This window comes from Chelonoidis abingdonii, chromosome 9 (assembly GCF_003597395.2).
Source record: "Chelonoidis abingdonii isolate Lonesome George chromosome 9, CheloAbing_2.0, whole genome shotgun sequence".
NCBI lineage: Eukaryota > Metazoa > Chordata > Testudines > Testudinidae > Chelonoidis > Chelonoidis abingdonii.
This window is the reverse complement of record NC_133777.1, coordinates 40,090,917-40,111,535: the sequence shown is the minus strand read 5'-3', so window position 1 is coordinate 40,111,535 and position 20,619 is coordinate 40,090,917. Positions and strand designations below refer to the sequence as shown.

Below are 20,619 nucleotides of genomic sequence, written 5' to 3'. Positions count from 1 at the left end.
CCTGTAGGAGAACATTTCAACCTCCCTGGCCACACAATAGCCGATTTAAAGATAGTCATCCTGCAGCAAAAAAACTTCAGGACCAGACTCCAAAGAGAAACTGCTGAGCTTCAGTTCATCTGTAAATTTGACACCATCAGCTCAGGATTAAACAAAGTCTGTGAATGGCTAGCCAACTACAAAAGCAATTTCTCCTCCCTTGGTGTTCACACCTCAACTGCTAGAAGAGGGCCTCATCCTCCCTTATTGAACTAGCCTCATTATCTCTAGCCTGATTCTTGCTTGCATATTAATACCTGTCTCTGGAAATTTCCACTACATGCATCCGAGGAAGTGGGTATTCACCCATGAAAGCTCATGCTCCAAAACGTCTGTTAGTCTATAAGGTGCCACAGGACTCTTTGCTGCTTTTACAGATCCAGACTAACAAGGCTACCCCTCTGACAATAAATTCTTACTTAGTTTACTATAGGATTGGCTATAAGCATTGCGTTTGGTGTGTGATTTAAGGGACAAATTGACCTGGGGTAAGTGACTGATCTCTTGGGACTGGGAGTAATCTGAATATGGTCTTTGGTGGACCTGACCTTTTGTCACATAGTCCTGCTTGCCTGGGAGGCAGGCTAAACTGTAGATCCCAAGAGGACTGTCTGTGACTCCACGGTAAGACTGTTACAGGGATCCAAGAGTTTACATTTGTTACCGAGTTGGTGCAATTGATCTATAGAACACACCAGCTTGGGGTCTCTGCCCTGCTTTTTGACAGTCTGCCCTGAGGTTAGCACAGTTTGCTCTGAGGTTGGGTCGTGAGCTGTTCCAGACAGCATGACAGTGGCCTTAGAAACCTGAGGCCAGATTCTGTCCTGCACATAATGCACAAGGGAGCGTAAGGGTGGGGAGGCATCAGGCAGCTGTATCTGCCTCCCTGGGTCTGGAGTCGCAGTTGATCTGACCCTGTCTGCCCAGGAGCTGCTCTAACTTAGTCAGGGACCACAGAACAGCTGGGAATTAGCAGAGTGGAGCTGCATTTTGCCCTACCTCCTCCTCTGCCCCCAACACCAGCCCTCCTCCCTGGACATGCTGGACTGGAGGTTTCCAAGACGTGCAGTTACAGCTAGATTCTGGTCCCTTGAACCACCAGTACAGCACAAGGAGCTGGATCACAAATGTCTCTGCCTTCCCCCCGCGCATCAGAGTCTTGAGAGACCAAATACAGCTCAGTCACGGCGGCAGTACTTAATACTCCCTCCTGCTTCTCAGGGGCCCAAGAGAAAATTATCTGTGAAGCACATCATTCAGTGAGACTGGTTTGACTGTGCAGCCTGGGGAAGGCAGCCTGTGGCAGTCAGATGTCCCAGTGCCTGTAACAGTTCCACTGGTCAGGACTCTGTAGTTCCAGTGGCTAAGGAAAAGAAGGAAAGACCTCCCTGTCCTCAGCTGAGCAATAGCAGGGGCTTGAACCTGCCATGATAGTGGTGACATGAGTCATTGCAGCCCCTCCACTGCTAGTTTGCCAGTCGCCTCCCCTGCCACTGCATCTGGGAACCACGACGAAGTGGCAGGACATTGCCAAGAAAGAGTCAAGGGTCAGGGCATAAATAGTCAAGGATGACATCACAATGCTGCACCAGGCTGTCCACACTGGCCTACAGTAAGGAAAGTATTCTCCCCCAGCAGGAGCCATGATCTCTGAGCAGAGAATGTCACAGGTCCTTGCCCCGCCAGGAATGGGGACAAGGCCTGATCTCACCTTAGAGGTGATGATTTGACCACAACAGTGGCATATTTGCAATACCCAACTATGGCATAGCCCAGACACAAGCGGGTATTGCATACCTTATCAGAGACCACCAGGAGGTCCATAACAACCCAAGCCAACGAACTAGAACTCTCATTTGCAAGGTCTGCCAGAACAACAAAGCCCCCCAGCCAATCTAACTCTGACACCAGCTGGGACAGCGGCTTGTGGAGCTGCTTGTGGCCAGAATTCCCGCAATAGCGTTATGCCAGGACTCACCTGTTATGGTACCCAGCTGAGTCCATTGTTTGCAATGTGGAGGGAGGTTTTGCCTTTTGCAGGAATGACTTCTTCACGCATGGGGGAAGACTGCATTTCAGCCATTCACCCATCCATTCAGCTGCCCATCCATATACCCTTGCCCTAGCATTAGTCAGTGTTTATTTGGCAGCTGCCTGGCTTCTGGACTCTGCAACAAAGGTCTCTGTACATCACGTCATTGAGAAGACAGGAAATGTTGATATGCTGGGTATGTTTCTCACAGTGGCTGCTTTTTTGTAAAACTGCTTCCTCAGAGACCAATTTGGGGGACTATGGCACAAAAGAGATAGGTGAATCCTGGGTGTAATACTCAAGGGCGATGGGTCTCATACTGACATATCAGCTCTTAGCACAGGCCCAGAAAGGGGAGTGAATATTTGTTTGCTTGTCTTTTTCAGGGCAGCGCAACACCCAGCTCTAAATGTTACTAAAGTGAGAAGGACCAGGAGTGGCCACAATGCTCAGAAAACATCCCCATGTTCTACATCAAGCTCCTCCAGCTATACATCAACCAATGCCTCGCTTTCATCAGAGCCTGTCAGCCAGACCTCCATGGGGCAGAACGCAACCATGCTGGAAGCTGGTCACATCACTCGATTGGCCCCAAGAGTAGCATCAAGACCTAGAACATTGGAGCAAATGAATCCAAAACTAGCAGTATCAGGTTCCAACCCAACCAATCCAAGGCCAAATTCATCATCTCATTCCACCAGCCTCAGGCCTAATCTAACATCCAGCTCAGCCAATCCACAACAAGACCCAGAATCCCAGGCAGGACTCAGTCTGACCTCCTCATATTCCTGTTGTCCTCACACAGCACAAACTCTACAAGCCTCACCATCAGACCACACAGTGATTCCAAGCAGGAAAAGCACAAGGCCTAAAGTGATAGTAAACCCCAGTGATAGCTCGCAATCTGCTGGCTACTCCGAATCTGGGTCCACAACTACAGGAAGGAATCTTGAACCGACTCATGAAAATCCCCTCTGCAACAGGTATGCATCTAGGTAATGTGTTTAGTTCAGACAGGCACTAGGGGTCCCATCACGGAGGTCACTAATTCATTTGTTTACTCTTTTTTTAAAATAACTGAGGAAGTAGTTAGCACACAGTGAATGATGTCAACATGGCGTACCAGAGATATTCATGGTCCCTTGTTACACTGATAGTTGGGAGTCAAGCTGGTATTTGGTTCAATAAAACAGTTTGTAACCAAGCAGCATACAGACCCACAGGTGAGCTATTTTCTATACTGTGCTTGGGATGGCCTCATTACACAATGTGGTTAGGATGGCTCCTGAGTGCAGCGCTGGGAAGTTGCATTCAATGTGGGTTGGTATTTTCATTTGGGGGCAAGGCTGCACACCTGTTGGGCTTCCTCCTCCTAGGTGCTGTCAGGAGCGGCGCCAGGGTTTCTGGTGCCCTAGGCAGAATTCAGGGGGTGGCATTTTGTGTGCTCCCCATGGGGCGCATGGGAGCTCCCATCACGCTGTCGAAGAAGGACCCTCCGCCAAAATGCCGCAGGCAACAGCAGCAGTCATTGAGCTGCTCAATTGCCTGCCGCTGTTTTCTGCGGCACGTCGGCAGAAGGTCCTTGTTTGGTGGCATGACGGGAGTGGAACCGGAAGCTCCTGTGCACCCTGTGGGGAGTGCACAAAATGCCGCCCCCTGAATCCTGGCGCCCTAGGTGACCGCCTAGGGTTGCCTAATGGAAGCGCCAGCCCTGGGTGCTGTGAGCCGTTTGTGAATTTAAACAGTTGCTTATACTGTATTTAAACTGCAAACCCTGCAGTGCGCCATTCGTTGAAAAGTCCACACTTTATGAGTCATGGATGTTACAGTTTCAGGGTGACTGCACCCTGGTCCACTCCAGGAGTGCCCAGTCAGGTCTCAGGCCTCCAGCCAGCTCCTGTGTCTGAGCAGGGACCCATGGCCCACTCCCTTCTGACTGGGGGTTTGAAAGTTGGTCAGCTCCCTGACATACACTGAGATAGCCCCAGCCAGCCAGGCTGCCTAATGGCCAGCACCTGTACTGTGCTTCGCTCCAAGAGCTACGGCCTGCATGTGCCAGTGGGTGCAAGTGACCACATGACTCTGTCAAAGGAAGCACATTTATTATACACACAAGCATCACAGAGAAAACATGCCAAAAACAATACAACGATTTTAATGCTCACTACACATACGAGGAATAATCCACTATCCACATGGGGCAGTCCGGTTTGCCAAGGTCTTTCCAGTCCTTCCACAACGCTTGGGACCACTTTGGGACCAAGGGGCCTGTCCATTTTCTGAAGCCACAGGAAGGTTGTGAGCTTTTTATACCAAAAGCTTTGATATATGTAGTCTCTGGAAAACCCAGTTTGACCCAGTGAATGCAAGCCACCCCTGGGGGTGGTACCTCTAGAGTTTACTCACCTTGGTCACCCCCTCCACACACACACACTGTTTTTAGTTCCTGGAGGAGCTATGGTAACTCTCCCCCTCATGCAGTAGAACACAATCCTATATAAAGTATCACAAATGTAATACAATGGTCCCCAAAGATACTGCATAGGGCTGCCATATCGGTCACAGCCCCCCCATAAAGAAGTTGGTGTAGTGAGGGCACACAACTGGCATCCTAAGGGAATGCATGACTGCCAATACCTTTTATCTTTTCAAATTTCAACAATTCAGATCGTAAATATTCTTCCCCACAGCCCAGTTCCTTGTCTGTATCCCACCTCCTCAGAGATTGGGGCCTGGGGATCGCTGTGGCCTAAACTCAGCTTCTCTGGCGGGAGGAGGGAGAGTATTAACGCCCCCCTGCCTCCCATTGTGTTGGTCTTTGGTTCCCTACACACTGAGACAAGGTGAGCAGCAGCTCTTATCCCCACTCCACCCTGCTCAGGGTCCTTTACATTTTCACAGCCCATCAGGCAGCCATAACCTGGAGGAAGAAGTTGCCTCATATTCCTGGCTGTAGTTACTTCTGTCATCTCGCAAGCCCTTTATTTGGTCATTTCCCTTGAGTAGGTGTGATAGATTTGGCAGTGCTCTGCAATGGCCTCAGCTGGAGACACAGCCATCACTGTGCTCAACATTGCCTCAGGTTCCCTCAGGGCAGAGAGTTATTTCCCTGGTCTGGGCCTCAGGACTCAGAGAATTTACCTTTGGACTCATCACTGCCATTGAACAAGTGGCTATTTCTCTCTCATACATATGACCCCAGGTATCTGGTTACATATGCAGGGTAGTGATTGGTCTTGATTTCTCCGCAAAGGACATCCAGGGTATGGCTACACCCGAAACTTCAAAGCGCTGCCGCAGCAGCGCTTTGAAGTGTGAGTGTAGTCGCAGCGCCGGCGCTGGGAGAGAGCTCTCCCAGTGCTGCACGTACTCCACCTTCTCATGGGGATTAGCTTGCAGCACTGGGAGCCGCACTTCCCACCGCTGCAGCCCTGTTTACACTGGCTCTTTACAGCGCTGTATCTTGCAGTGCTCAGGGGTGTGTGTTTTTTTCACACCCCTGAGCAAGAAAGTTGCAGCTCTGTAAAGCGCCAGTGTAGCCATGGCCATAGTGAGCAGCAGTGATAATTCAGTCATGCTGCATTTTCTGCATGTTCTGTGGTGTAGCATAGGCTCTGATCCTGCAAACACAGGAGAAACTTTATTCATGTAGCTAAAGTTTCTTACATGTTAATTGTTTGCAGGATCAGGCTGCTTAAAGGAAGCTGTAGCAAACTTAGCTCCTGATCCAAACCCCAGTGAAGTCAGCAGGAGGAGTTCTAGCACATTATCATGGCAAAATCATTTCCTATGCCAGGGGTAGGCAACCTATGACACGTGTGCCGAAGGCGGCACGCGAGCTGATTTTCAGTGGCACTCACACTGCCTGGGTCCCGGCCACCAGTCTGGGGGGGCTCTGCATTTTAACTTAATTTTAAATAAAGTTTCTTAAATATTTTAAAAACCTTATTTACTTTACATACAACAATAGTTTAGTTCTATATTATAGACTTATAGAAAGAGATTTTCTAAAAACATTAAAATGTATTACTGGCATGCGAAACCTTAAATGAGAGTGAATAAATGAAGACTCGGCACAGCACTTCTGAAAGGTTGCCGACCCCTGCCCTATGCCATGCTAACCGCAGCACAGCAACTCCCCTAACCAGTGACATTACCAAGGGCCACGTTTGCCAAAGAGCCAGGACCAGATTTTCAGGTTCTCAGCACCTGCAACTGGAGTCAGGTTATCAAGCGCTTAGCTCCCCTCAGATCCCAGCATGACACTAATGCCCAGATTCTCAAGAACTCATCACTCAAGATACACGCAACATGCGGCGTGCTTCTGAAAATGCGCTTCTTTGTGGCAAAGCAGCAACTTTACCCAGAAAAGCAGAAAGCTAAAACACTGCCTATCTGCTTGTGCACCATAGCTAAGGTAATATTGCTACTGGAATTTTAATCTGGGCATTGCCTGACTGCAATTTTTAGGTGTACAATGATCACATTTCATGAATGCAGTTTTTTGACAGTTAGTTAATTTCCAAGGAATTTTTGTGAAAGATAAAAAGTTGGTGATTATTAATATCCACATTTTAGTGTCTGTGGGGTTTATTTTTAAATGTATTTTAACTCCTCCCATGCCCATTCTATGCTCCAGCCAGCTCACATTATTTGAAACATACACACACAAAACCAAGTTTTCAGTACAAGTCGTTCAGGTATGCAGCTATCCAGCCATGAAATAGAAGCTCCTGACCAGCGTCCCTACAAATTTTCCAAAAGGCTTTGTAGATCATACCTCGGAGTGGGGTGATCGGGGCTGGGAAAAGTCTAGTTCCCAGCTCTGCTGCTTCCCTAGTGTGACTGCATAGTCTCCTGTCAGTCCCTTTATATTGGTTTGGCTGCATCCACACTGGGAAAACATAGAAATATAGGACCCATCCCTGACCCAGCATTCACACGACAAGGAGCCTGGCCCTAGGTGGCCCAGTTGGGTTCTGTGCCCACAGGTTCTAGCTAGATCCTTTAGCGGAAGGCCCTTTAGCTGCACCACAGCCACCCAGCCTGCTGGAGGCAGACTATGGCTCCAAACATGGTCGGTAGTGTTGTGATGGAAGAGTGACTTCAGTGAGTGGTGGGGTTATCCCAATCTGAGTGGCAGCTGAGAGACTTCCTACCACCTACTGCGCCAGCCCAACCATCCTCCAAATTGGTCAGGCCAGCACAGAGGCCCCTACTCAAGAGCAAATGGCTGATACGTCCTTTGGGAGCTGACCCTTAATTTGTTTAAATGCTAAAAACACAGAATTTGCAGGATTTGCTTTTACAGATCCAGACTAAGACGGCTACCCCTCTGATACTTGACACCCTCTCAGTTCTTTCTACCCCAGCGTCACTTACGCAGTGACCCCCAGATCTTGCTGGATAGCTCCCACAGGACATACCTTTTGGAGGATCAGAGCGAGTCTTACTAGGATGGTGCCCAAGCCCCACTAATGACAAAATTCAAGTATTGAATGGTTCCAGACAGAGGGTATTTGGGGCTGGCCCCTGTGCAGAGTCCCAGACCCTGTACTGATAATCCCACCTAGCATCCCACCATTTTGAATTAACAGTGATTGTCCTTTAACTCCCACCTTGTATCTACTAACATCTCGTTCAGCAGGAGATTTGTAACTCTGAAGGAATTCCAAGCCATGGAGAGAGAACTGGATGATGTAAAAGAAGAACTGAAATGCCTGAAGTGGAAGGTGAGACATATTGGTGAGACTGTGCCGCCTCGCACAGAAGACAGCAAGCGTTACAATGGCTATACCCTGACTGAGCTTAAGGCAATGGTGCAGTTTGAAAATGACCCTTACAAAGCAGCACACAAAATCCTAACTGCTCTCTTCAGTGATGTGCACTTGCTGCAGCACTCTGTCACTGAACAGGCCTGCAATTCGAACTCAGCCCCCGTGCCCAAGATAGACCCGGAGCTGTACATGGTGTATTGTAACATTCTGAAAAGCTTATTCCCTGAAATCAGCAGCCAAACCTTGAGAGAAAAGACACAGTATGTGCAGAAAAGAATCCAGAAATAAGTCCAATAAAACCAAGCAAATCCAGCATCTACAGAGGCCCAGGAACCCTGCATCCCAAACAGATTTCAGAGCATTGAATTGTGACATTGTATGTTACCTCTATCTGCAAATGCTTGGTGAGCTCTGAGTCTGTCACGTTACCTTTTCCTGAGAAGACAGGCCAGGAAGACTTTCTGTGCAGCTTCACATTTGAAAGAAAATGTCCCTTTAGAACTTCTTTCGACATCTTGATGTTCCCTTGGTTCCAGCAGCAGCAAATGCTGAAAAAATAAGCCAAAGAAGGCACTGTGTGTGAGGGAAAGGGCCTCCTCTCATGGCTCCATGGAACACGGCTCTCATCTGGATCCCAGCACCCAGCTAGTTTCTATTTTCTATAGTGCATCATTCATTAAATCACATCAATTGTTAGAAAACAGTGCCTCTCTTGTGTCTTAAAATACGTCAAACACCAAGTCAACCAGCCACTGTAGTCTAAAATTGTACTGTTGCCATGGGTTGGGCCAGGGGTACCTCAGTGACCACGGTAGCTGTCAGCCCCATATAAAGATCTCAGTGGATCCGGTGAAAGGTGCATAGGTCGGCAAGGAACTGACCATGATCTGTGTGTTTCCCCATTTCGGATGTAGTGATCAGCTGTTTGACAGGGCAGTCAATCACCACAGTTAACAACTATGCATTTTCCATGTATGACCACAGGCTTTCTGTGGCCAGCACCTTCCTTAATTGCTGCTGCTTACACCTATCATCCATGTTATCTGTTCCACTCATATAATGACCCATCACGCCTGTATCCAGGTCAAAGGAGTCACTGAAATTAGTTGGATTTCTAGATGACTGCAAACGCATTTGAGGTGCTTTCTGACCCATGATCACCACTGCCACCGCTGTCTGATAGCATGAGAGTTCAAGGCTAGATGACATTTAGTGTGACATTCTGCTCCCAATTTACTGGACTCATACCATTCTGCTTCCAGGACACCAAATAGGTAAGAGCACCTTCCAAAATACATAGCAGGGGTCAGGCGTGGCTCTAGGCATTTTGCCGCCCCAAGCACGGCAGGCAGGCTGCCTTCAGTGGCATGCCTGCGGGAGGTCTGCCGGAGCAGCAGGACCAGCGGACCCTCCGCAGGCAAGCCGTCAAAGGCAGCCTGCCTGCCGCCCTTGCAGCGACCGGCAGAGCGCCCCCCAGTGTCTTGCCGCCCCAAGCACGCGCTTGGCATACTGGTGCCTGGAGCCACCCCTGGCAGGGGTGGGGTTGCCACTCATCCCAATTTTCACCAGACAGTTTGTACACTGAAAGGGCTGTCTCACATGTTGCACTGTCATGATTTCTGGAGAGAGCGTCCCACTCCAAAGACTCATTGCCAAAGCACCCAGGAGACCATGAGCTCAGCTCTCACCTTTTCTACAAATTATTGCTACTATTTCTGGGCACTTTCCAACCCTCATTACTGACCAAGGCCTCATATCCCTACCCTAGGAATCATTCCCCATTTTACAAATCAAGTAACTGAGAAGCTGCAGAAGGTCCCAGCTCTTGCAAAGCTGGGAACAGAATCCATAGCCCAGCTATGGCAGAGCCAACCAAGTTAGTACAGTCAGTTACCCTGCTTTTCAGAGTGTGCTGTGCTGTACTGTTGATTTGCACTGCTCCACCCATTCAACCATACTCCCCTCACAGGGACAAGTGTCCTAATACCCAGCTTGCCACTGCTATCTTAACATGGCACATATTACATGGATTAAAAGCTGGCAAACTGAGGGGCCTGAAAATGTAAATATAGTAGAAGGGGTGTGTTTTTAGTGGGGGCCTGCAGAGATTGGTTCTTGGCTCTGTGATATTTTACATTTCTGTTAATGACCTGGAAGAAAACACAAAATTGTCACTAATAAAATTGGCAGCTGACAAAAATTTGGGGAGTGGAAAATAATGAAGCAGATACATCACTGATATGGAGTGAGCTGGATTCCTTGGTAAGCTGCATGCAAGTAAAAAATATATGTTTTAATAGGGGTAAATGTATCTATCTAGAAACAAAGAATGTAGGCCATATTTACAGGATGGGGAACTCTATTCTGGGTAGCAAGGACTCGGGAAAAGATTTGGGGATCATGGTGGATAATTAGCTGAACATGAGCTTCTGGTGCAACACTGTGGCCAAAGGTCTAATACAATCCTTGGATGCATAATCAGGAGCCGAGAGGTAATTTTACCTCTGTATTTGGGACTTGTGTGATAGCTGCTGGAATACTGCATCCAGTTCTGGTGTCCACAATTCAAGAAGAAAGGATGTTGATAAATTGGAGAGGGTGCAGAGAATGACTAAAGAATTAGAAAACATGCTTTATAGACTCAAGGAGCTCAATCTATTCAGCTTAACAAAGAGAAGGTTAAGGGGTGACTTGATTATAGGCTACAAGTACCCACATGGGGAACAATAACGGGCTCTTCAATCTAGCATAGAAAGGTCTAACACAATTCAATGGCTGGAATTTGAAGCTAGATACATTCAGACTGAAATAAAACATACATTTTTAACAGTGAGAGTAATTAACCATTGGAACAATTTACTAAAGGTCATTGTCGATTCTCCATCACTGACAATTTTAAACATGACCGGATGTTTTTCTAACAGATCTGCTCTAGGAATTATTTTGAAGACGTTCTATGGCCTGTGTTACACAGGAGGTCAGACTAGATGATCACAGTGGACCCTTCTGGTCTCAGAATCTATGAATCTTGTAAATAGTTGTGTAAGGTGCTGGAAGATCTGTATCAAATCCATTCAGTTACTCCTTTGACTCAAGGGATAGTGATCAGAGAGTCCTATCTTCAAACCCTGATGCCCATTTGGAAAAACGCAGCATGTGCTCACGTAATTAAAGAGCGTATTGTAATGTATATGCACCACGGCACTTGCCTATCTCCAGATTATGGCCCCTTTTCTTCTCACATGTTCATTTTGGTCACCCCATCCAAGAACCCACAAACTCCAGAGATGCCTTTTGAACCTACCCCTGGCTTTGACCTAGCTGGCCATGCACCAGTTCAGGGGAGGAAGCTCAGCCATGCGGAGGCTCTCTATGAGCATAGGGCTATTTGCCTTGCTCTTGTCTGTTCCTAAGTCCAGGTAGAACTCCACTGGGCAGTGACCATCACTTGGACCTTTTCTCTGGGGTTTCTGCATGGCACCCCCGCTACCTCCCTGCTTCTGCACCTTTGCCCTCAGCTCTGGCCTCATAGTTTTGCTTTGCCTCTTTTAGTTGATCAGTATCTGTGTGGCCCCCTCTCCTTTCCTGGGAGGAAGGCCACCGTTCTTCTCTGCAGTGGGGATCCGCCTCTCTCCACAGAGGTCAAACAGGCCACCACCTTTCATCAGCAACACATCGACTGAAACTTATGGTTACACTCAAATTATTTGCAATTGTGTAAATTAGCTCATTAAAATCTATATAAAACATTACATGTGGCACTGCACAAAACTGGGCCTCTGTCCCCCCTCCCTGCCAAGCACATGTTGAGGGCTTGCTGGTTGTTTCTTCCATAATTAGAGGTCCCTGGCCAAGGGAAGGGGCAACTGACAGAGTGAGCACAGGGGAGTTGGCACCAAGGGCAGCAGGCTTCTGACTTTCATTGTTAAGAGACAGTTAGGCTAATTAAAAGCTTCTGCCCTAAATGCTTCAACTGATCACATAAAAGCCATACTGTAGCGCTAGTTGGTGCTTAAACTCCCTCTGACTGTGGAGGTAGCGGACCAGCAGTGGACTAGCCAAGGGGGGCACTGCCCAGTTACTGCAGAATATCTGACTATTGCCACATGGCATATGTGTGTGCCCAGGACCAGCAGCTGGTGACCGACGACACTCGCAGCGTCTGCAGGCCAGAGCTGCTGAATTGGATGAGCAGAGTGAGACAGAACTGCTTTCAGAAACAACCTTTAGGAATATTGTGGAAAGGGCCCAAATCAGAACTGACTCTCCTGCCCTCTAGTTGAGGAATCCAGTCTCAGGAGGGAAGGGCGCTGAGGTGGTATGGAGGGCCACACGCCACTTTTAGATGCAACCCACCTGCTGACTGAGATAGAGAAAGCAAACAACTCCTCACTCGCTGAAGGGGTTGCAACAGTGGGAAGAGTAAGACAGGCTGTGCTGATGGGATTACATCACCTGGAATATAAACAGCTGGTACGCAGTGACTGAGAGAATGCTCTGGTGTCTTGCTTGCTAGGAGCGAAGGTGGCAGGTATCATAAGTCATCTCACATCCCCCTGTTCTCGCATTATGCTAGAGTAAAGAGAAGCTCCTAGTCTTCCTTCTCAAGCGTAGTCGGTATTTTATACTGTGATGGGTTGGGTCACAGAAACCCCCTTGGGACTGCTACTTGATGTGCTGAGGCTACCTCTGAGCCCATTTTCCCTGGCAGCTTGGGACTTCAGAACCTGCCTTGTTGAGCCAGACATGCCAGTCTGCTCCAACACAGACCCAGGGTCTGAACCATGTCCGCCCAAAACCGCGGACTTTACCTGAAAACCACTTAGCAGGTATTCCTCTCTCCAGTACCCAGATACCCAATTCCCAATGGGATCCAAACCCCAAATAAATCCGTTTTACTCTGTATAAAGCTTATACAGGGTAAACTCCTAAACTGTCTGCCTTCTATAACACTAATAGAGAGATATGCACAGCTGTTTTCTCCCGCAGGAGTTAATTACTTACTCTGGTTTAATTTATAAGCAAAAAGTGATTTTATTAACTATAAAAAGTAGGATTTAAGTGGTTCCAAGTAATAACAGACAGAACAAAATAAGTTACCAAGCAAACTAAATAAAACACACAAGTCTAAGCCTAATACAGTAGGAAACTGAATACAGGTAAATCTCACCCTCAGAGATGTTCCAATAAGCTTCTTTCACAGACTGGACTCCTTCCTAGTCTGGGGGCAATCCTTTCCCCGGTACAGTCCTTGTTAGCTCAGGTGGTAGCTAGGGGATTTCTCATGACTACTGCCTCCTTTGTTCTGTTCCACCCCCTTATATACCTTTGGCAAAAGGCGGGAATCTTTTGTCTCTTTGAGTTCCCCCCCTCCCCGCACTCCTTCTAAATGGAAAAGCACCAGGTTTAAGATGGATTCAAATACCAGGTGACATGGTCACATGTCCTGCGAGACCCCCAAGCCTTCATTCTTCCCGGCCTGACTCACAGGAAGGCTTGCAAGTAAATAGAGCTATTTATGACCATTTGTCCTAGCTGATGGGAGCCATCAAGATTCTAAACCACCATTAATGGCCCACACTTTGCATAACTACAATAGGACCTCAGAATTATATTTTATATTCCTAGTTTCAGATACAAGAATGATACATTCATACAAATAGGATGACCACACTCAGTAGATTATAAGCTTTGTAATGATACCTTACAAGAGATAGTTTTCATGAAGCATATTTCAGTTACATTATATTCACACTCATTAGCATATTTTCATAAAATCATATGGAGTGCAACGTCACATATACAGTTTGATCAAACTTTCCTAGGGGCCTATAGCAGATGTTGTGCTGGAGATGCTCTAACCAGATTCTGTTTGGAGGTACTTGCCTCCCAGAGGTTAAGCAAGATGGGTGTTACCCATATATCACCAATCCAACACAGGGGTAGCTATTCATGATGATGATTATTACCATGAGCGCTAACAACCACTAAGATTAAGATTGCCAGCACTATCATTTACAACTCCTTAGTTACAACTGCTTATAGTTATTTTTCTGCGTTTTAACTATGTGGACAGTCATTTTCCATATTTGGTCTCTGCCTTGGCTTGAATTTCTTTTGCTTTTTTTAAGTTTCTACCCAAAACATTTATGGCCAGATTTGGCCAAGATATAACCCCTCCGCCCCTCCCTCAAGGACCACCATTTGCACATTCTCAGTAGAGCTTGTTACAAACTTGTTACTAAACTCTGAACATTCCATCTACAGCAAGTAAGTTCCCTGGGCCTGCTGAGTCTCCTGAAATAGCCACCCAGCCCAGAGCAGTCCCTCCAGATGGGCCCCAGATAAAATCCCTTCTCCTGCTGCTGCCTTAACCCATCAACATATCCTTTTGCCTAAAGGCAGGTTCACTGGGCTTGGAGCCAGGAGACCCTATGTTCAAGTTCCACTTCTTCTCTCAATGATGTTACTAATTCTTTGTATGTCACAGCCCTTACTAAGCAAAGAGTCATACTCCTCTCCTATAAGGAAGGCAAGTATCAAAGCTTCCCATGGTAAACAAGGAAAAATTGAGCCATTGTACAAGCAGTGGTAATAGCACTCAAATCATAGATTCATAGAATTGTACGATTAGAAGTCATCTAGTCCAGTGGTTTTTAAGTTACAGATCGTGACCCAGTACTGGGTAGCGGAATGTAAGGCACTGGGTAGTGGTGGCTCTGGTCAGCACTGCTGACCTGGCCGTTAAAAGTCCTGTTGGTGGTTCTGCCTGGCTAAGGCAGGTTAGTTCCTACCTGTTCCAACACCGCTCTGTGCCCTGGAAGTGGACAGCAGCAGATCCGGCTCCTAGGCGGGGGGGCCACAGGGCTCTGCACACTGATCCCACCCCGAGCACTGGCTCTGCAATCCTATTGGTTGGTTCCCAGCCAATGGAAGCTGGGGGGGCGGTGTCTGAGGGTGAGAGGAGCCACACCTGCTGCTGGCCGCTTCCGGGAAGCAGCACAGTCCATGGTGTCAGGACAGGCAGGAAGCCTGCTTTAGTACCCCCACTGCACTGCTGACCAGGCGCCACCCAAGGTAAGTGTGATCCACAACCCTCTGCCCCAACCCCCTGCCCCAGTCCTGAGCCACCCAAAAACACCTGGAGCCCCTTCCTGCACCCCAATCGCTTCTTCCCTGTCCCCACTCCAGAGCCTGCACCTCCAGCTCAGAGCCATGACCCCCTCCCATACCCCAACCCCTTTCCCCAGCATGAGCCTTCCCCCAAACCTGGAGCCACCTCCTGCACCCCAACCTCCTCATCCCTGGTCCCACCCCAGAGCCTGCACCCCCAGCCCAGAGCCCTGACACCCTCCCACATCCCAACCCTTTGCCCCAGCCCAGAGCTCCCTTCCACACCCTGAACCCCTATATAGCAAAAGATTTGGGGTAACAACTAGAGCTGGCTGGACAATGTGTTTTTTTTCCACAGAAAATCTGGGTTTATTTTGCCAAAGAAATGAACATTGAAATTTTTCAGGTTTTGATCAATACTTTTGAGGTTGTCAGATTTCTGACAGAAAAATTGAAAACATTAAAGGAAAGGCAACACTGTGCATGCCAAATTTTGTTTAATCAAATTTCCATCAAAAAAAAAGTTTCAACAGAAAATGTTTAACCAGCTCTGGTAATTTTCAGTCAATGAGACCAGCTGGATGGTTCAGCCCGTGCCCTGCAGCCTCTCCCCCATAGGCCCTCCTTTTGCATTACATTCACAGTATTGACATCCCCAGGTGTTCAAAAATCACAAATCAGGTCCCCAAATCTGGTTACTCAATGCCTTAAAATCATTCCTTGCCTTTGGCTGCAAGGTCTTTCAGAGCCACTATCACATCTTTCTGCATGAGGGCTAGAAACTCATATTTGCTTGTGTTTTTAATGGAAGCTGAGCGTCACTCCTAATCACATGACTCCAAATAGCATGAGATTCATGATACATCAGGCGAGGTGGCCATATTGCAGTCACTTGCTCTGAACTTCAAGTACAGCCCACGCACCTGGGTACACTCTGACATTTGCTCCATTCTGCATGAAGCCTGCTGGGAACTTTGTCTTTCAGTGCCAAGAAGCTGCACGTTCTCTGCTGGGTTTATGAGCTGACTTATTAAGTCCATGTTTATCAGCAATACAACATCAGCTGGGCTGTGTCTGTTCCCAGTCAAATTAGGACTCGATTCAAAACAAGCTTCAATGAAATGCACATTTCACTCTTTCATCTCCACATCAGTTACTACCCATTGCCTTAATTTATTTCTCATTTCACTTATGAACTTAAATTGCTTCATCTGCACACTTCTAAACATGCCCTTGATGCACTACTTTGGCTACTCAGTTCTTCTATGACAATGTCTTTGGGCTCAGTTTAGGGCCCTACTGTGGAGCTTAGCAAATAGCTAAGCAGCTGCACCATTCCACAGAGAGGGCTTGGACGAAGCATACCTGGGGGCCTGAAAAGCCTGCTGCCTCCAGTGCAGGTAGCTTCTCCACAGGCCGGTGCAGTGGGGGGCATGGCACCATGGGGCACCAGGCAACCCAAAGGTGCACTGACAGAGCATTCCATGCACTCCTTGGATGGCAACTATGGCAGGTCCTTGTGAGGGCTGTGCATGCTCCTTCTGTCTCCACCCCCTCACCACACACACGTGTGACATGTCCTACACAGAACATGAGTGCAGGGAAATGTGTCACTTGGCTTCAGCTAGAATGGAAATAAATTCTATCACCTCTTGCTTTGTAACCAAAGGATCAGTCACGTACGATTTCAAATAAAAGAACAAATATTCATGATACTCTGTGGTCGCGGGGGTTTTTTTAGCAACAGAATTTCCCATTAGACCATCCTCTTGCCATTTCAAGGTGGTTGGATTTCCCCCCACCCCCCTCCAAATCAATAAGCAATTTTAAATGGATACAGAATTGAACAGAATAAAATTTAATTAATCCCTCTATACAAGTGGCATTAAACTGCATATGTGGTAGTTACATTCCTCGGGCTGCAGAATTTTAACAATCAGTGTTGTTCTTAGCAGCTTTCTATTAATAAAGCATTTGCTACCAAAAGGCAAAACTTTCCTCTCAGTTAAATTTCATAAGAAATGCTTGTTTTACTTAGTGCTCTGGCACCTTCTCATAAATATTTTAATGTACTATCTTTGATGCATTTTTTATAGTAAATCCACCTTTCACACAAAGATCATAAAAGCAGGATTCTCTTTTTTACACACTAACTGTGACCTGTAGTTTAACACATAGGGTCTATGTTGTCTTCTGTGAAGCATGACAAGTCTATGTGGTGAAACCTGTTTTTTTATGTCTCTGTGTCCCCATCAGGTTAGTTTTTTCCCTGACCTCTCAGCCTTTCCCAGGTTCTTAGCTGCTGTCTCACTCTGCTAGTGCAGCCTGCTTCTGCGATGTGGGGGTGGGAAATGCAGACCCTCCTGTGATGAAGTTGGGGTTTTTTGTAGTGCTTTACTGGAATAGTGTGTGCGTGTGCCTCAGCTTCCCTGGGTGCTGCATGTTTAACAAGGAGGTGGGAGAGGGTTTGTTGTTACAGAGGACCAGGTGTGACCTTGCCTAGCAGCTGGGACCTTTGGACAATGGTCTGGAGATGGGGACCCTAGTGACAGGTGACCTGGTGACCAAGAGGCCCAGCCCAGCTTGGCAGTCAGCCCGTTCTGGCCAGTGGGAGGACAAAGGGCTGAGGAGAGAGGATCCCGGTGACCTGACCAGCCAGTTCCAGCCAGTGGGATAAAAAACACAGAGGAGAGGGGCCCCAGCGACCTGTGTACCTGGGACCGAAGACAAAGTACAGGGGAGGGGCTGTTGGGGGAGATGATATAGGATGATCAGCTGGAAGGAGGGGGCTTCTGGACTGGGGAGAGAGAGCAGTCAGAGCCCACCTGGATGCAGGAGAGACCTAGATGTACTGGGCTGAGGGTTGCTAGGCTCGAGGGCCCAGGGCATTTCCTGTACTGGGTTCAGATACTGTGACAAAGTTCCTCCTCTACCTTGGTGGGTCCTGCGCTTATTGGCGGATTTGTTCACCTCAGTGATCTTCCCCTCTTGTGGAACCCACAGTCTGGGTCAGCTCCTCCTGTGTCTGATCAGGAGTTGGGAGGTTTGGGGGGAACCCGGGCCCGCCCTCTACTCCGGGTTCCAGCCCAGGGCCCTGTGGATCGCAGCTGTCTATAGTGCCTCCTGTAACAGCTGCATGACAGCTACAGCTCCCTGGGCTACTTCCCCATGACCTCCTCCAAACACCTTCTTTATCCTCAGCACAGGACCTTCCTCCTGGTGTCTGATAACGCTTGTCCTCCTCAATCCTCCAGCAGTACACTCTCTCACTCTCAGCTCCTTGCCTTCTTGCTCCCAGCTCCTCACACACGCTCCTTCTCCTCTGGCTCCTCCCTGCCTGACTGGAGTGAGCTCCTTTTTAAACCCAGGTGCCCTGATTAGCCTGCCTTGATTGGCTGCAGGTGTTCTAATTAAAGTAGCTATCTCTACTGCCTTCTAGAAAGATCTTAAGTGGCTCCAGGTGCCTTGATTAACCTGGAGCAACTGCCATTTGTTTACCAGGGTACTAGGGATTTGTTTAGCCTGGGGCTAACATACCTGTTTCTCAGTACTTTACTGTAGCCATCTGGCCTTGCCCCATCACAATACTCAATAAACCCTTCTGTTTTACGCTGGCTGAGAATCACTATGGTCTCGAGAGAAGGGTTGCATTATTCCTTCTGGGCAGGGCTGGCTCCAGGTACCAGCTCAGCAAGCAGGTGCTTGGGGCTGCCAAGGGGAAGGGGCGGCACGTCGGGCTCTTTGACGGCAATTCGGCAGCAGGTCCCTCAATCCCTCTCGGCGGGAAGGACCTGCCACTGAAGTGCCACGGAAGAAGAAAGCGGTGCAGTGGAGCTGCCGCCGATCGCGATTGAGGCTTTTTTTTTCTTTTTCGCTGCTTGGGGTGGCAAAAACCCTGGAGCCGGTCCTGCTTCTGGGAGTGGAGGCCCTGGAGGCCCAGAGTGAGGGACAGGAGTGCTGAAGGCTCAGAGAGGTGCGGTTCCAGGAAGTGGAGGAGCCTACAGCTTAATCCCCGGGACAGAGTGGACCCCCGAGAAGGGCTTTCACACTGAAGGGGGTTTCTCCCGGGGACTGTACAAAGCCAAGAGAGAGCACAGGTCCTGTGAGTCTGTGACACCTCCCCTCTCACTCATGCTCTTCCTTCTCTCCCCCCGTCCTCTCTTCAGGTCTAACACAATGCCATGTTGTGACATAGGCAGGAGCATGGTCTGGCTTCCAAAGGAGGAAACCATGGAGTGACCCAGCACAGTCAGCGCTTCTTCCAGGTGTACCGACTGACACCTCCAGTTAATGTTTCCAGCACCTGCCAGTGTAGACCAGAGCTTTCTTCTTTTCTGCTGACTCCATACTCCAATATACTGGAGGGTAGGCTGACAATCACCGGGCTTCCCTTACTGAGGTTGGTTCTGTCTCAAATGCTCTCAGGAACAGTTAAAAATCCACTCCACATTAGTAAAGTGCCTAAAGGGAGTCTCCTCTTTGCTGCTCCCAATCCCACGTGCATGTTTTGCTGGAGTGGGCTGGTGAGTTGGTACATCATCGTCCGGGGGCTTTGATATAAGACTCTGGGAAGCAGGGAATGATCAGGCCAGGCCAGTCTATGATATGTTCACATGCAGCATATCATTTGGCCACTAGATGTCTGTGTGTTTTCTAGAGCTTCAGGCAGGATGTGGTCCCTGGTGAACAAGGGAGACAAAGCAGAAACTCAAACCCCGTGGAAGCCTGTTTATTTGTGTCCATCATTTGTAGTTGTTTTCATTAATAAATGCTTCTTGTTTTAGACAGACTATGATTCCATATGGCATGACATGTTAAGTGGGCATTGATACAGTGGGAAGGTTTCCAGAGAAGAGGTGGTGCAGTTTGGCCAGTTACAGATAAGCAGAAAGGCTGTGAAAACCACTCTGGGACACAGGGAAAGCAAATGGACTCAAGCAAGATCACTGGGGAGAAATGAAGGAAGTAGCCCTGAGCAAAGAAGAAGTGGTTTGCAGCTCACACTGGACAGCTGCTTCCTTTTTGTGGCCCAGACTTGGAGAACCCAGTAGAGAGGAGAATCACACATGCGCAATATGCCTCTCACAGCCAGTGCTGTGCCAGAGAGTCCCTCTTAAACACATGGAGGGAAGGTTACTGCCCTTGGTGCCGAGCCTTCCATATGGTGCAGCTCTGGCAATGTAAAGGGGTGGAAATGGCCCTCTCAGAATACTCTTATCACTGACAGAACAATGCTACCTCAGTTCCCCTTGCAGCCAGGGCATAGGGGCATGTCAGAGGCAGGCTGGGGCTGCTCTAAGTTGTGCTGGAGGCTGAGCCCAGAACTAGGCAGAGGCAAAGGTGCCTTAAAAGCACCCACTTCTGCCCCCCCGTCTCTGACTCATTGCCAAAAGCAGGAACGAAGCACTGCAGAGTCAGGGGCCTTATGTTCAGGTGTCTCTCATTCTCACATCAGTAATTCCTGCTAGGCTCAGAATGCATGCACCATGTGCTGGGATGTGTCAATCCTTCTACTCCCAGTCTGTGCACTCCTAGGCAGGTCACGGCACCACAGATCTCATCGGTGCTCTTATGTCATCTCTCAAGGGTGAAAGACTGAATACAAGACACTTTGAAAGAAGGCAGCCCAAGGTGCACGAAGCTGACATGACACAGACT

At 48.3% G+C, this 20,619-nt stretch overlaps 1 protein-coding gene across 5 annotated transcripts in view; it reads left to right on the top strand.

The window, feature by feature from the left end:
• The window catches only part of GSG1L (GSG1 like), a 127,897-nt gene extending 119,372 nt beyond the window's left edge, over window positions 1-8,525 (top strand). For 2 of the 5 annotated variants that reach the window (XM_032794673.1, XM_032794671.2), the window contains 2 exons: window positions 2,458-3,054; window positions 7,716-8,525. In XM_032794673.1, the coding sequence (XP_032650564.1) occupies window positions 2,458-3,054; window positions 7,716-8,136 (1,018 nt within the window). In that variant the 3' untranslated portion in view covers window positions 8,137-8,525. Of the gene's footprint in view, window positions 1-2,457; window positions 3,055-7,715 lie in introns of those variants that run through there. The other 3 variants (XM_032794675.1, XM_032794674.2, XM_032794672.1) reach the window with 2 other exon arrangements.
• Window positions 8,526-20,619: the final 12,094 nt, after the last annotated feature.